We start from the raw sequence: 16985 nt of genomic DNA, 5'->3' as shown, positions 1-16985 counted from the left end.
GGGGGAATGTTGGAATTTCCACTTCTCAAGAAGGGTGGACTGGATTTCAGGCATAATGAGCTCCATTCAGGTCTCAAACTGGTTGCAGCAGCTTGCTCACTAGAAGCTCACCTTGCTTCATTGTAACCCATGGGCTCCTTGCCTGAACCAGCAGAAGACACAGGGAAAACCATGGGAAGGAGTCTTCAGGATTCTGTATAAGAAGAACTAGTCTGATACCCACACCATGAGTATAACTTGTAGCCTCTGTCTTAAAGTATCTTCTAGGGAGTGGGCAACGAAACTTCTGTCAGTAATTCAGTCTGTCAATGGATATGCACATTTACAGAGAGCAATGGTGTACCGAAGCCAAAAATTCAGCATTGCCCTTTTACTTTTGTTTACTAACAAAGATGCTCTTAGCACTATCACACATCCTAAGAATTCCCCCTGAACTTAACTGCAATCCTCACAGGAGATGAGGGAAAATGTATTGTGCCCTGTCACACCACAAAGTATTTTGGTTTCATTTGGAGTGGGCAGTTCAGACTCATTCACTTTACAAAAGACCTGGTCCAGAGGAAAACTGCCAGAACACCACTGCCTGGTTTTCTGAATTCTCCCTTTGGGTCTGTGGGGACTGTCCTGGCAAGCACCTTCAGTACAAAATTTACCACTACACCACTGGTAGAGAGACAGATGACTTAAAAGCGAGACAATTTGGTGTAATGGTTAACAGTGCAAGACTGGGGCTCTGGCAACCTGGGTTCTAGTCCCCACTTGGCCATGAATCCAACTGGGTGACTCTGGGCTAGTTACAGACTCAGCACAACTTACCCCACAGGGTTGTTGTGGGGATAAGACTGAGAGCAGGAGGAGCAGAAGCATAAACTGCCTTGAGTTCTTATTAAGCTTTTAAGCTTATTAGCTGCAATTTTGGACTGTCCATAGTCTGAAAGGGATAGTCAGCTGAGATGGCGTCAGATATCTGTCAGCAGGCTCTGCCCTCTCACTTCCTCCCTTCGTGTCGCACATGGGCCCATGGGTCACTCCTTGTGCTCTGCCACAGGGAGTGTCCCTCATCTTTCCATAGCAGGGTCACACCTCCCAAGAGCACCTGTCAGCACTAGGATGCTACCACCGTGTCAGGAGGGTTGCAGCTCTTCTCCTGTAGCAGCCAGCCAGCACCACAGTTCTTCTGGTGGAGCAGCCCATACTGGGTCTGCATCCCAGAGACAGGCCTCCTTTTTCAAGGCAAATATTTGTTGGTTCCTTCCTGGGAATGCTGTGAGTGCTGATCAGCTAATTTTGGCAGGAGATGTTCTGTACTTAATTGATGCTCATGTTTCCTTCAATGTGGCTTGAAAACAAACTATGAAAATTATCTCTTAGCCAATACATTTTTCCCTTCTTTTTTAGCTTTACAAGAAATATAAAGATTGGTGGCTCTTTAGCTTTTATTTTTGTCTGCCCTTGGCAATCACTGCCCTCTTCTATACTCTGATGACCTGTGAGATGTTAAGAAAGAAGAGTGGGATGCAAATCGCCTTAAATGACCACTTAAAGCAGGTAAAAGCAACTGCTGTCTTTCCAGAAAAGGATAAAACCCTGGCACCACTGAGACATCCTGTTTTAATTAAAAGTTTCCCACACAAGTTTTCTATAGTTGCTTATTGTAGCAATCAGATTAAAGAAAGGATCTTCATGCTCAATGATGAATGATCACAAGTGGCCTGATAGAAAAAAAACAGGCTTCATTTACAGTGATTGGTAAATGTGAAATGGGTAGATAATTTAAGTATTTGATGTCAGTTTAATAGCTGAAGCTTTCTAGTGGGTGGAAGAAACCATGACTGCATATTGCTTCATGGGGAATTAAAAGGCATAACATCAGACCCCAGATTGCAAACTAGGGTAAGGTGAACTGGTGCCCTCCAGAGATGATGGTTTACAAGCATGGTTGGTGGCAAAGGATTACAGGAGTTGTAATCCAAAGCATTTGGATGGAACCAGTTTACCTCCTCTTTTGCTAAATATAGTGACAAATTTTGCCTCCTGTACCCAGTGCCTTCTTTAAAGAAATGAAAGATGAGGAAATTGAAAAAGATTCATCCCTGAGCAGACCAGAATATGGAGATAGGATGCCAAACCTCATGGGATCTGGCAAGACATGCTTGGCCAAAGTCTCTTATGCTGGTGGGATACAAATGACCATAGTAAATCCCTCTCACTTGGTCAAGGTTATCACCATTAGTTTCCCACTGACAATCATTACATTCATGGTGCATATACAGCCAAGCAACACTATAAGTGCATTGATCTGGTCAAGTATGTGAGCCCTTGAGTTGCAGAAAGTCTGTCCAGATGGTAGCAATCACAGGGTTATATCCAACTTTAGTCTTAATGTTGAGTAGACCCATTGAAATGATAGGGACTTAATTTAGAGTAAAAATGAATATGGTCAACTGCCATTTCTATCTTTTTGGTAGTTTGTTGCTTGAAACAGGTAAAAGAGAAATGCCTAGTAAAATATACAAACTTTCCTTTTGAAGTGGGAGGAAATAGAAAGCCTTTTTCATCTTCTCTCTCCAGCATCTTTGATGCTTTGCCTAATCCCCTCCGCTTTTCATAGCATAAATCCAGAAGCATGAGTCAAAAGGTAGATGTATGTAGAATGAACATGAGGAATCCAGAGATTGCCAGGAATAATTTTCAAAGTGAAGAGTTCTGTTACTTTGACCCCAACCCAACTGCTTATTTTCCTGTTTAATTTTTCCCCAATGTTGCTACTCTGCTTTCAGAGACGGGAAGTCGCTAAAACTGTGTTCTGCCTAGTGCTTGTTTTTGCATTATGTTGGCTCCCACTACATCTCAGCAGGATATTGAAGCTCACTCTTTATGACGAGCATGACCCAAATAGGTGTGAACTTTTGAGGTAAGATCATTATAGTGGCATATCACCGATACTGCCTTTTCTCAAGCAAGTGCTGTCATTTCAATTTCCTTCTACTCTGGATGCATTTATAAAGATAAACACAGAGCCAATTCACACAGCTGGCAGGCCTGTGCAAGCACTGCAAGGAGCCAACAGGACTGTCAACAACTTTTAGATCTGTGACTTGCAGAGGAGCCAGCAGCTTGCAGTTCATATAAGAGTGTATTGAGTGCCAATGGCCTGCTGCACTATCACACATCAGTGGAACCATAAGAACAGCAAAAGAACCATGCTGGGTCAGACCAAAGGCCTCTGTAGTCTAGCATTTTGTTTGCACATTGGCCAACCAGATACCTTATTTGCAAGCAAAGATCCCTCATGCCTCTGCTCCCCTTGACAGCTCACCTTTTGACAACTGTCAAGAAAAAACACAGGGGAAACTATTTGGAGTCTTTTTGGTTCAAAGTTGGTACTTTAACAGCACATATCCCCCACCCCAGATATTGCCCAGCCAAGAGGACCCATTTCTGTACGCATGAAATTGCCTACCTTCCTATTCGTACAAAGCTGGCTAAAAGGGAAAATAAGTCAAAATATTTGCACTCATTGTAGACTCAGAAAGTTTTAAAAAATGCTTGTCAACCACTGACAGCTCCTTCAGTCTGCTGCTTGGGCACTTTGAAGGGGTTGTCAGAGCATAAACCACAAACACTGGCTATCAAGCTGGAGATAATCTTCAAAAATAAAAGGTTAAACATCTAGAGCCACAGCTAGGCAAGAGGGCTTCTGATCATGGTGGGCAACATCCAGCTAGTGCTAATCAAGCTTGGGCACCTGTGGGGTGACCGGCAGTGGCTTGGGCAAACCTGTCAAGAGTAGCAAGGGATTTTTGCCACTCTTAGCAAGTGGTTCACCAGTCATTTTCTGGTCCACATGATGGGATGTGTCAGCAGGGTTCAGATGACGTAACAACCCATCATGGGGAAAACAACTCTAAAAACAAGCCATGGATCATCAGGGTGGCTTGGTTCCTACAGTGGCTTGTTGTGTCATGCAAACCAAGTCACTCTCTTCCTGCAATAAATTGTTTAAAATATCCTAATGTTCTTGTTGTAATAAACCTTCAGTATTAAATTTTAATGAACAATTACATTTAGTTCTATCTTGTTTACCATGCAGTTTTTTGGTTGCACTGGGCTATGTTGGCATCAGCATGGCATCCCTGAACTCCTGCATCAATCCAATTGCTCTGTATTTGGTGAGCAAGAGGTTCAAGAACTGCTTTAAGGTATGAAGACATCATTAAGTATTTATTTTTAGCAATGGAACTCAAGAATATCAAATGAAAACTCCAGCACACCTATTGCTGTGAAGTATTACACAGAGCTGGCTGCAAGTATTTTGGAATTAATGGTTTGAAGACTGCAAATAGATGGTCCTCCAGAGAGCAACACAGTTGAGGCCTGTCCCACCATGAACTATGGAAGGCGAAAAAAGAAAAAGAAATGGAGCTGTTCCATGGGCAATGATGGGAAAGTCTTGCGTGTGCTGTGTCCTCGTGGAATCCTGCAGCTATGTGAGGGTAAAATTGAGTCATGCTTGGTAACATGCCCAAGGCACAATGAATGTTAAAGCTGTTCCCTTGTCAGAATGAAAAATAGCTCATTCCAAAGTCCACAGGACACCCCAGCAGGCTTCAGTGCGTATGTTACAGTTCACCTCACACTCTCCACATTGTAGAAATACAATGATTCAGCATGTCGTGTATCCCAATATTGTGCCACTGGGTGAAATTCATACAAGTGCTCTTAGGATTCTTGAGTTAAAATTCAGCATGTGGCACAAAGATTGAAGGGGTTCCAGGTCATTCAAATCTAGAGGAACATGCTTGAATCACCCAGACACGGAGCCCTAAGGATTCCTGGCATTATTACAACATGAGATTTCAAAGCCTTTCATCTTATCACACAAGTGCAACCACACTTTCTGTGTGACATAGACCCTCCTACTATTTGCATGAGTCATGCAAATGTCTCCTGAAGTAAGCCCAGTGTTTGTGGGCCAGGGTGAACCTCATATCCAAGGGCCATTTCTGGGTTTCCTATGTCCCAGTCTGGCCTTCTGGGGTTCCCCATATGGTCCCACTCCTTTCCCCTGGCCCCACCCTCTGTCCTTCAACAATCTCTTGCAGGTTTTTTACCTTTTGCACAGGTTTTCCCCAATTTTAAAAGGTTAAAATGCTTCACCTAAACCTTAGTTGCCAGCAGTAAGCACTTTAAGCCATAATATGCTGGATTTTATTTTATTGGTATTTTGGGCCTTACCACTTTTGCCTTCTGCCCTTTCCACCACTGGAAAGTCACCTCCAAGAATTTCTCCAAAATTGAATTTGGCTCTCACGCTAAAAGGGTTTTCCCATGGCCGCCACAGAGCTACATGCAGTCTGGTTTTCATGCAACTCCAGTAATGTACATGCCATGGATCCTGAGGGGAGTCTACACGCACACACAGTGCCACAGGGGAAGGATATGCAGCACAGATGCACTCCCCACTTGCATAGGGCAAGAGGATTTGTGGCAAGGGATTCTTTCTCCCTTGAAAGCATCCAGAGAGTTGAGCAACTTCCTTAAAGATGCAGTGCAACAGTCAAGTAGCAGCATTCCAGGCATTATAGGTTCTATAAAAAGAAAAAATGAAAGGAATCTAGATTTGATTGAGTTCTTTTCTGCTGTGCCTGAAGTGCTATCCTTGTGTTAGCAAAATCCTATAGAAGAGTTCTTCATAGACAGAATCACTTCAGATGATTCTGGGGTTGGGGGGGTCACATTCTTTATTGCTTCTCCATATGAAGGAAAAATGCCTTCTACACTGAGAACTATAAATGCAGGGGGAGATCTAAGCCAGAACCTTCTTGCATCCCTTGATTACAAGAATTGCCCACCTACTCCTACCATCTGCCTGCCCTCGCTCTCAGCCTGTTTCGTATCGCATGACTGGTGAATTCATTCAGTGGACTTGGGTGAGGCAATTTCTCAAAAGCTTTTTGAAAATCCCAACGTACACTATATACTGCAGTGACCACAGGCACCAGTGTATCTCAGACACCTTCCTTGGCAGCCACCAAAAGGCCTCTCATAAGTATCTTTCATACTTAAAAAAAAAAAAAAACATTTTTTCCTTACTGGCAGATGGATTTGCTGTGAAATAGATTTCTGCTGGTGCTGGAAACTTGGTGCAAAAGAGTTAAGGTTCAAACCTTAACTCTGCTATGTACTCAGCTTTTGGGGCATACTACTTGGCCTTTGCCATGGCTCCAATGACAGTCATTTTGTGCTGGTGCCCAGGAGAGTTGCTCAGTTTACCAAATGTGTCTGTACCAAAGGTTGCCTACCACTAGTTGACCAGGTTTCCTCTATAGTTTAGTCCTTGTGACACTCAGGGTTAAGCTGGTAAGAAAGGATGTGGTTTCTCAGAAATTATTTTGATTCTTCTTCAACACGCTTTGTTCCACTATGGGTTAAGCAATATTATCTTTCATAAAACCCAAAAAGACATGGTAACTGGCCTGTAATTTTCAGGACCTCCCCACATCCCTAGAACCTTCATGTAAAATTGACCACACATTGTTTACTTTCCCCTCTTACAAGATGAACGCCAATTTTAGCCGCAACATGCCAATTATTTATTTATTTATTTATAACTTTTATATGCCGTCCCTTATTTATGGCATCTTGGGACGGCTCACAATCAATAAAATCAATATCTTAAAAACAATCTAACAATAAATAATTTGTAACCAATAAAACACAACTGTTGGATTAAAATATTAATTTTTAAAATAACAGTTAAATAAAAAGGTTCTGACCTGGTGCTGAAAAGACTATAAGCTCGGCACCAGACAAACCTCTCCGGGGAGCGTATTCCATAATCTGGGCACCACCACAGAGAAGGCCCTACTCCGAATAGATGCCCTTTTCAGCTCCTTCAAGGAGGGTTCTCGGAACAGGGCCTCTCTCACTGATTTAAGGGGCGAGGACGTATAAGGAAGGAGACATTCCTTCAGGTATCCTGGACCCAAGCTGTTCACGGCCTTATAGGTCAAAACCAGCACCTTGAATTGGGCCCGGACTTCAACTGGGAGCCAGTGGAGCTGGTAGAGGACTGGCGTTGTATGAGAATAACGACCAGTCCCCGTCAGCATCCTGGCTAATCTATTCTGTACCAGCTGAAGTATCTGGACCATTTTCAAGGGCAGCCCCGCATAGAGTGCGTTACAATAATCCAACCAGGAAGTTACCAGAGCATGAATCATCGTTGCTAGGCAGTGTTTGTCCAGGTAAGGACGCAGCTGATGGACCAGCCAAAACTGTAGGAAAGCGCTCCTCGCCACTGCTGCCACCTGGATTTCCAGTGACAGCTCCGGGTCAAGGAGTACTCTCAAGCTGTGGACCCTGTCCTTTATAGGGAGTGCTACATCCAGGACAAGGTCAAAATCACTTACCTGAAACCTCAACCTGCCCACCAGCAGGACTTCCATCTTACCTGGATTGAAGCTCAGTTTATTGGCCCTCATCCAGCCCATTACCTCAGCCAGGCACCGGTTCAGTACAACCACTGCCTCACCTGGAGTAGATGTAAACCCTGCGCCCCTACCTGGAGTACGACTGGAATACGACTGCCTGGCGACAGTGACACAAGCGCTGGTGACTTCCCGCCTTGACTTCTGTAACGTGCTCTACGTGGGGCTACCCTTGAAGACGGTCCGGATACTTCAATTGGTTCAAACTAGAGCTGCCAGGCTGCTGACGGGGACTGGGTGTTATGTTCACATGACTCCAGTCCTCCGTCAGCTTCACGGGCTTCCCACTGAAGTCCGGGCCCAATTCAAGGTGTTGGTGATGACCTATAAAGCCCTAAACGGCTTGGGTCCTGGTTACCTGAAGGAGCACTTACATCCATATACGCCCGCCTGCCCCTTGAGATCTGCGGGAGAGGCCCTTCTCCGGGAACCCTCCATGAAGGAAATTAGGAGGGTAGGTACTCGGAGGAGGGCTTTCTCTGCAGTGGCGCCCAATCTATGGAATGCGCTCCCCAGAGAGGTCCACCTGGCGCCGTCGTTATTTGTTTTTCGGCGCCAGGTAAAGACCTTTTTATTTAAGCATCATTTTAATTGTTAATGTTATTTGCTTATTTTATCTGGCCAGGGCGACTTATTTTATATTGTTAATTTGTTGTATGTATTTTATTTTAATTTATGTTGTGAGCCGCCCCGAGGCTTCGGCGAATGGGGCGGCATAGAAATGTTTTAATTAATAAACAAATAAACGAGAGGTAGAGCTGGGTGTAATCAGCATACTGGTGACTCCACAGCCCAGCCCTCCTGATGACTTCTCCCAGCAGTTTCATGTAGATTGTCTGCTGGGGTTTTGAGACTAGCTCTCTTCCCTCCTTCACACACAGTCACTTGTCACCCGTGAAAACTCAGTCATTATGAACCTACGTGATTATGAAATGCGTGTCCTTTTGAGGACACACTTACCTGCAGAAGTCTGTTTCTTGCACAGTGCAAAAGGCCTTCTTTTTTCCTGCACCATGCCCAAACTGTGGAATGCTCTTGGACCTTTACACTCTCCTGGCCATTAGAAAATGTGTGAAAATGAATCTTTTTAATCTTGCCTTTTAAATTATGTAGTACCATTAATGTTCCAATATTTTACTATTTTTAATGCTTGTATTTTTTTGTGTTAAGGTGTTACTGTTTCAAATTGCTGTGTACCACCTTAATGCCTTTTTTTAGCAAATAAAGTTATAGATAGAAATTAATAATAAAGAAAAAATACATAGCCAGTAAGGTGCAACTCAGCTGCTATGGGCATTGCTTGATTGTGCCAGATATTTTCACCCCTTCTTGCCCTTGGGTTCTTGTCTTCCACATCCAATTCATCAGATGTTACTGCTATACCTACCTGCATTCTCCTTTCAGTAACTGCCTCTTTTTGCAAACTGAGGTGAGAACACTAATGCAAACTCCAATTAGCCTTACCTCTTCCCTAAGCCTGTACTTTTTGTTACTCTAAGGATAAGTAAACTTGCAGTGTTTAATCCTGGGATTCTCCAAATTCTTCCTGATAGCTCATTTTGCCTTGTTTCAGTTTCTGAAAGCAGGAATCATTTCTTTAAACACACACACACACACACACACACACAAAATGCTCACACTTGACCCCCCCCCCATTGGTTACAATGTGAGAATGCAGATTTGGGGTGGGTTTATAGTAATGATTGGTTTTGGAAGTGCACAAATGTGTAGTTTCAGAAGTGTGTTTTTGTACAAGTGCATAGTTCTGAATGTGAAAATAAGTCTGGGAAATTGCTAAAAATTTCCTAAGAAATGTCTTCCTGCTCATGTTCGCATTAAGAATTGTGATTAGAATGTGTTCACGTGAGCTGCAAACAAGAACAAAATGCTTGGGCAGCTCTGTATTACATAGCTCCTTCATTAACACAAGTTCTGTTCCTGCTGAGGATTCACCTTCAGAAGGCAGTGCAATACTTGTAGTCTCCAGGTTATGAATGTCCAGGTTATGAACAACCCTTACTTAGGAACACACAGACTGCCATGCTATATTAATATCTCTGGAGAAAAGCCGGGAATATCTCTAGGGAACTATGCAGCACATTTGATGACACTCTATCAGTGACAGTCTAGTTCCCTAGAGATATTCCCAGCTTTTCATTCTGCTGCATCAGCTCGATCGTGCCTGACCCAGTGTGTTTTGTGACACTTGTAGGGTCTCAAGGATGAAGCAGAACTTTTCCCTACTCTTCTGTTGTTGTTGTTGCTCTAGTTCTTGTTCTTAACTTTAAAATCTTGCTTTTGTTCATAACTTCCTAATCCATGAGGTCACATTTTGTTTTAGGTTAGGTTTGCTTGGAACTGTGGCATTTTATTACTGTTATGGTTTATTGTAAATTAGCAGAAAAACTCAGAAATATATTCAGAAAATGAACAAACAAAAAGAACAAACAACATATAGTACTTTGAAGTGTTCAAAATGCTTAATATTCATGATCTTGCTATAAACCATGCAAGAATGACAGTGAGCTAGCTTCTATAAGATTTGAAAGAATGTTCTAAACTGTTCTTAACTGTTTTGTATGTGTCATGTTTTAATAGTTATTCTTTTTTCCTTTTCTTTTTTTACAATAACGTATACCTACCTACATGTATACAGATTCTCTCTTTCTCTCACTTAAGTGCCTGCAATTACTTTATTACTGTATTATTAGTACAATGTTGTATTGTGTTTTGGATGCTTTAGTGAATATGGAAGTGTTTCTTAAGTATTTTATATGCATAGAAAGGTAAAAATAGATACATAGGCTAAGACAAACATTTGGCTTATTCACGTGATCTGACTTACAGACAAATTTGACTTAAGGACATTCTCAGGAACAGAACTGGTCTGTAACCCAAGGACTACCTGTATATTATTTTGAAACTAACCTTGATTCATTTTCCATACATACCCACATTTTCCTCCACAAATGGTGGACCTAATTTTTATTTCTTCTGTTTCTTAAATACTACATTTGCAGAACTGCACCTATCTGAGTTCCAATATGCTTGATGTATAGATAAATATCATGGTAAAATATAGCCAGGTTATGACTTCATGAAGTAGCCATGATCTGATGCTGATTCTGCTAAATTACATTGTTAGATAAACTTGTCATGGCCTGTAGATAATTGACTATACATAAAGGGATAGGAAAAGAAGAGGGACAGTTTTAAAAAAACGACTCTGAAAGATTGGTAACTTCTCTTTCCATAGGTGCACACTTTTCAGAGAGAATCCAGCAGGTAGCTACAGTATGTCAGTTGTGTGCCTTCCTTGTACAGTTTTCCATTGCTAAGTAAGGGGCTATGACTGGGGTCCTCAGTGTTATGTTAGTGGGCTCCAATATGCTGCAGATACTTCTCCAAATGGTGGCCAGGTGCTTCGTCTATGCTCCCACTGGGGCAGGGAGCAGGTACTGCCTAATAATGTTTATGTTGGTTGTGCATATAGAATAGCATGTATATTTCAGCATAGTATATGTTATCTGATATTTTTAATGTGTAGAGTATGTGTTTCACATGCTTTTTGCATGGGACATAATGTGACTCTCAAGGTGACTCCAGTTTGCCTTCTGTGAAATGGCTCTTTGGTTGCTCTTTATGGGAGCAATAATGTGATTTGGCATTTAGAACTCAGATCCAGCTTCTGCCTTGTGCTCAATTTCTTGGCCAAGTCACTGTGAAAGAGCTGACGGAACAAAAAACTGGCTTCGAAAGAATGTTTTGTGATCTTGATATCTGTCTCTCACGTGCATGTTTTCTCTCTCTCTCTATCTCCTCCCGCCCCACTCTTTTTTCTACCTTGTATTTGGGTTCTTAGCCAGGTTACTTTCTTATAGTCTTCTTGGAAGTGAATATTTTTGTGACCAACCATGCCCAAAATGGTATCCCTGAACTAAAGCAGCCATGGGACTTCTGAGAAATTGTGGTTAGTCCTTAGGTCCCTGTCGAGCCTTCTTTATGCATGTAGCCTCTAGACACAGGGAGGAGTGATGGGAAGTGCAAGGTTCTAATCTGTGTGGTGAGTTTCCTGTGGACAGTTATTCTCTACACATGGAGGGCAATCAAGAGGGGGATGAATGGCCAGACAGAACCAACACTTTGCCCATACTTGTCTCTTCTTGTGTAACGATTGCATTCATTAAGAATGAATAAATAGGACTAAGTAGGAAGGGAAAGCTAACTCAGGAATGCATATTTTAAGAGTTGGGAAAGGAGGATTCAGGGAAGAATATGATACACACATGTGTGCGCTCATGTGCATACAAGCAATTAGCCATCGATCTTCACTTTGTACCTTAAGGTGGACTGTAACTTCTATCATTCCCAGCCAGCATGTCCATCACATCAGGAGGACACAAGACTGGGAAAAGTGGGATAGACTCTGTTCATTATAACAAAAGGGGAAATGGTTCTAGATTTTGTGTCACAAGCAGGCAATTCAAGTTCTTTATCTGAGTGCATTGCACTAATGAGCCTTTCTAATGTGGTATTTCTTTTCTTTTTCAACAGTCATGCCTGTGTTGCTGGTGTCAGTCCAAAGATATGCTATCCCTAGAAGAGAAACAATCCTGCTTAAAGTTCAGAGCCAATGATCACGGATATGACAATTTTCGCTCCAGTAACAAGTACAGCTCATCTTAAGCAAGACAGTGTACACTCAGCTAGCTTCGACTTTCAGGGAGTGGACAAAGAGGACTGTAATGATAGACAGCAGATTTGGGGGGATGGGGACTTTGGGAGAAGCAAGTTAGGGTTTACAGAAAAACACTAAAGCCTCAATTTACAGTCTGTACCAATGATAAAGATGTGTGATGTCTGTAGCCATTAGAAAGCCTGAAGATCACTTGGAGAAGCAAAGAAAAAGAACCCCTCGTTAAAGCACTTAAGCTCTTCAGAGTAGGCGCTGGCAGATCATCCTGAGATCCTATCAATGGCAACCCCATTTCAAAAGTTCAGTCTTGCATGCATGCAGTATGTTGCATCATGTTGCAGACTGAGTAAATCTTATCAGGAATTTTAACTGCATCGCAGGGACCAATCATTAAAAGGATGCTATCAGACTTGGAACAAATTTGGTCCTTGTTTGCTGTTACCTAAGCAAACGTAAGTATAGCTTCGGAGTGGAGCAGCAACAGCAGGGGAAGTAATACAAAATTCTTTTCCCAGAAAATGCCAGCAGAGTTCTTAAGCCATGAACACGTGAGTCATGCATGGAAACCCAGCTGTGCTTCTCAGGAAACTAAAGCCAGTTTCTCATCAGTGGAACAGCACTTGTAGCCTGCAAAGCTAATGGATTCCACCAGTCAGGCAGCAAAACCAAGAGGCTTATCTGTGGCCCCAGTGAGCCACTTTCTATAAGCCAGGGCTGTTTCAGGCCCAGGATTGAATTCCATTTTAGAGATACCCTTATGGGCCAGATTCCAGTGGTAAGTGAAGGCCAAAGGCAAAAGAGAAAAGGGCCCAAATACCAGCATACCTTACCTTAAAGCTCTCATCACCAGTAACTAAGCTTCAGGAGAGACATTTCTGCTCTGTCTTTACCATCTTGGCACAGACTGGCAGCTGAGACCTGAAGTTCTTCATGTATGATTTAATCTGCAGGCTACATGGGGCATAGTGAATCATAAGATGGGAAGACCTGCATTTGTTTGAGACAAGGACCCAAAAAAATAGAAGACTGTGCAGCAACAGAGTCTAAACGCATCTTAGGAAAAATATGTATTCTCTCCATAAGGAAGAGCATATATTCACCAGCCAGGCTACAGAAAGAACAGTATTAAAGCATGGATGGCTGACTGCTTCTACACAGCTTGCATCTCCCCTACTTCTCAAGTTGTTTTATTTTACCTCAAAGTTCAGGGGAGCACTTAGTTGGCCCCATCTTGGGAATGCCATATCTTCCACCTTGCAGCAACAAGCTTGGACTCAAGCCAGGGTTATCAGCCATTACTCATGAGTCCCCTGGAGCTCTTCAGAAGGAACAAATGCCTTTTGGGACACAATCCTGTCTTCTTCACTGTCAAGATGGCTATGAGGATGAAGTAGTCCCTGTGGAAAAGTTTTCTGTTTTTCCTCAGAAGCAGGAAAAATATCCAGATAAGATTTGGGGACTCAATACCCTGCCTACTACTTTCAGCCACCCCAGTGCTGGCAGAAGCAACCTACATTGTACAAAATAAATTGCAGAATAAAACACTGCAGAATAAATTGTGCAAATTAGAGCAATTTCTACAATTCATTTAGCTTCTTCACTTTCTCCCCTCCCAACAGAATTTGGCCTGCCTGTGTGTAAAGATTTCCTCTGGGAGGAGGCATAGCACAGAGCCATCCCCAGATTTTATAGCTTTGCCAACTCTGTAGCAGAGAAGTACATAGATCAACTTAAGAGACTGCTTCCAGACAGGGAGAGCTCCTAGTGGCAGCACTCAAAAGTTTTGTGCAACTATTAAACCTTTCCCCCCATGCAACAAATCTTTTTCTGGTAAGGAAAAGGTGGAAGAAGCAGCAGGAACACATGGGAGGGTGACAAACAGAAGACATCTGATTCCATGGACAAGGCAGAATTATTGTGCAGCATTACAGATGCCTCATCTTGTCACAGCCTGCACTATGCTTTCCTGTTTCGTGGGGGTTAACGTTCTTAAAGTATCCACGAATTGTGAAAAACTGCAAATTTGGTGCCGGCCGCCAAGGTGGCGTGGGCAGGAGGTGTGGGCTGGGCTGGGGGGCACATGTGTGGTGAGACAGGGGTGCACACACGCAGAGATTGCTGGCTTACTCGCAAGAAGATTGGCTTGGACTTGCTCGGAGAAAAATCCTGCAAAAGACTGAAGTCGCGAATGCTGAACCGCAACGGGGGTATGCTGTATACAGCAAGAGGTCTCTCTAGCTATCACTGGGGCAGAGAAAGTACCATTTCTTCACAGAGCGCTAACTACTGTGGATGACCACCGGACTTGTATACAGCCAGGCCCCGGTTACGAACCTCCAAGTGATGAACAACAATATACTTACAAATGAACGGCCATAAGCCTATTTAAAAACCGAATTAAAAACAGTTTGTATCTTTTGGAGTTTTGCAGCCTACTGCAGAATATTGTCATTGCCATAGAAAGAGAAAGGAAGTGAATGAGAAGAGAGGGAGGCCTCTGAAGCATGCCCCTTTGCCCTGCCCAACTGGGGAGGGACATCCCTCCAGCATGTCCTTGCTGCAAGGAGGAGATGCTGATGAGTTGTGGGGTAAACTAGAGAGACTAGTGATTTTTCCACTTTCATGGTGGTCCTGTGCCCCTAACCACCACGGCTGTGGAGGGCCAATTGTATATTGAAGTCTTTGTTTTATATGCATGTTTATGTTTATATACAAATGTGACTTAAAGAGCTCGTTCATAAAGCAGGAACCACTTGTATTTTCAAAGATTAGATTCTATCCTATACTTTTACTGCAATTCTAAGGAGCATTTAGTTCTCCTTTTGTAAATACTTCAGTTGAGACATAACCAAACTTCAAATAGTAAGTAATAAATCAAGGGCAGGCCCCAGTACTACAGAGCGGGGGGGGGGGGGGAAGTATGTGCTCATAACACAATGTGCATTGCCAGGTGCAGGTCACATTTTTGTATGTGCAACAGAGGTAGAAAATTTCTTTGTTAGTTGATATATGACCACTAGTAAAAACTATTAAACTTGTTCTGAGTTTTACAGGATCAGCTGAAGAGGCTATGTGTTACTTTCAAGGTAGCACTATAGAAGGATCCACTGTCATGAAAGCCTACAAGGTACAGCCACCCCAGATAGCAGATTAGAGGCAATATTAAAGGATGGCATATTGCCAGACTGTTAGGGTTACTTTACCATGGAAGACTGCAGAGGTTGCTTCTCGGACACCACATGTCTTGGACTGCCCCCAAAGTAATAAGAATAATAAAACCTATGCCCTCAAGTGCCTTCAAAATGCTAAGGTTGGGTGTTTTTGGTTTTGCTGGAGCTATTCAAATTTATAACCCCACTGGATGGGAGTAATTCTCTGATCATGGTTAGATTTGTTTCTAAGTAAGCTCAAAGGGGTTGCACTATTATAGAACGATCCATGAGAAACATCTCTGCGCAAATGTCTACTGAAAATGAACTGGAATGCTAACAAGCTGTGTAAAGCATTCCTGATAGCTTTCATCCTCAGTGTGTTTTGCCATGTGGGGGGCCAGAGGGGGCAGTTGCACCATTATACCACTGCTGCCCTCATTGCTTTGAGCTCTTAACTGTAGCATTCAATAAAATCATGATAAAATAATTGTGGGTTGTTTTCTGTAATCCTCTGAAGATGGCAGTCTAGATGAAAAACTACTGTAGAAGGAGGGAAAGGGTTTGAGTCTTCAGCTGTTAATATAGTGAATGCTGTCACAGTGGTTAATATGCAGTAGGCATTTTACTTATGTTCAGAAACGGCAAACTAAAGCATCTTGATGAATGTGTTCGATGTCATCTGAATGGCATTGTATATACTGTTGAAGACCTGCATGCATTACCTCCGCATACATACAGTCCTACACACACAAAACACCTTAATAGCTACTAGCTAATAGCATCTTTAGGCTTCTTAGCAGTTAGTGGGTTGACTGAGGTGAAAAATATTTATACTGGCAGTGCTAATCACTGATGGTAGATTGGCATATAGAAACTGAGTCAGAAGGGCCATCTAGTCTGATCCCCAGCTCCACTCACGACATGCCCACCATGCGCATGTCTAGCTTTTCCTTGAACACCCTCACCGATGAGGCCTCAACCACCTCCCGTGGAAGCCCATTCCATACCCTCGGGGTCCTAACTGTCAGAAAGTGCTTCCTGGCATCTAAATTGAACCTTGGTTCCCTGAGCTTTGCTCTGTTGCAGCGCGTCCTGCCCTCTGCAGGGGAGAACAGGTCTCTACCCACCTTTGTGTGACACCCCCTCACATGGCTGTGTGTTGCCAACAGATCCCTTAGGAGTCTCCTTTTCTCCAGGCTGAAAAGACCCAGTTCTCTTAGTCTTGCCTCATACAGCTTCCCCAGCAAACCAGCCACCATCCTTGTGGCCCTTCGCTGCACTGACTCTAACCTTGCTGTATCCTTCCTGTAATGAGGGGCCGAAAACTGAACACAATACTCCAGTTGCGGGCGCACCAGAGTCGTATAAGGTGGTGGTAATACCTTTCGATCTAGAAGCCACACTTCTGGCTATGCAACTAAGAGTGACGTTTGCCCTCTTAACCACCGCATCACACTCCTGACTCATGTAGCCTGCAGTCAACCAGCACCCTGAGATCCCTTTCACAAGTGCTGCTCTCCTGCCACTTGTCCCCTAACCTGTACTTATGACACCCTATGCCCCAAGGACACCTTGTGCTTATCCTCATTGAACGCCATCCTCTTGTCTCCTGCCCACTTCCATAGTCTGTCCAGATCCTTTTGG

At 43.2% G+C, this 16985-nt stretch overlaps 1 protein-coding gene across 1 annotated transcript in view; it reads left to right on the top strand.

The window, feature by feature from the left end:
* Positions 1-15828, top strand: part of EDNRB (endothelin receptor type B) — a 30330-nt gene extending 14502 nt beyond the window's left edge. Inside the window, exons 4-7 of the mRNA XM_044429187.1 lie at positions 1399-1548; positions 2781-2914; positions 4094-4202; positions 12048-15828. Coding sequence (XP_044285122.1) covers positions 1399-1548; positions 2781-2914; positions 4094-4202; positions 12048-12179 — 525 coding nt within the window. The 3' untranslated portion in view covers positions 12180-15828. The remainder of the gene's footprint in view (positions 1-1398; positions 1549-2780; positions 2915-4093; positions 4203-12047) is intronic.
* Positions 15829-16985: the final 1157 nt, after the last annotated feature.

Source organism: Varanus komodoensis, unplaced genomic scaffold (genome assembly GCF_004798865.1).
Source record: "Varanus komodoensis strain SLA01 unplaced genomic scaffold, ASM479886v1 scaffold2, whole genome shotgun sequence".
Lineage (NCBI taxonomy): Eukaryota > Metazoa > Chordata > Lepidosauria > Squamata > Varanidae > Varanus > Varanus komodoensis.
This window is presented reverse-complemented; position numbering and strand designations above follow the sequence as displayed.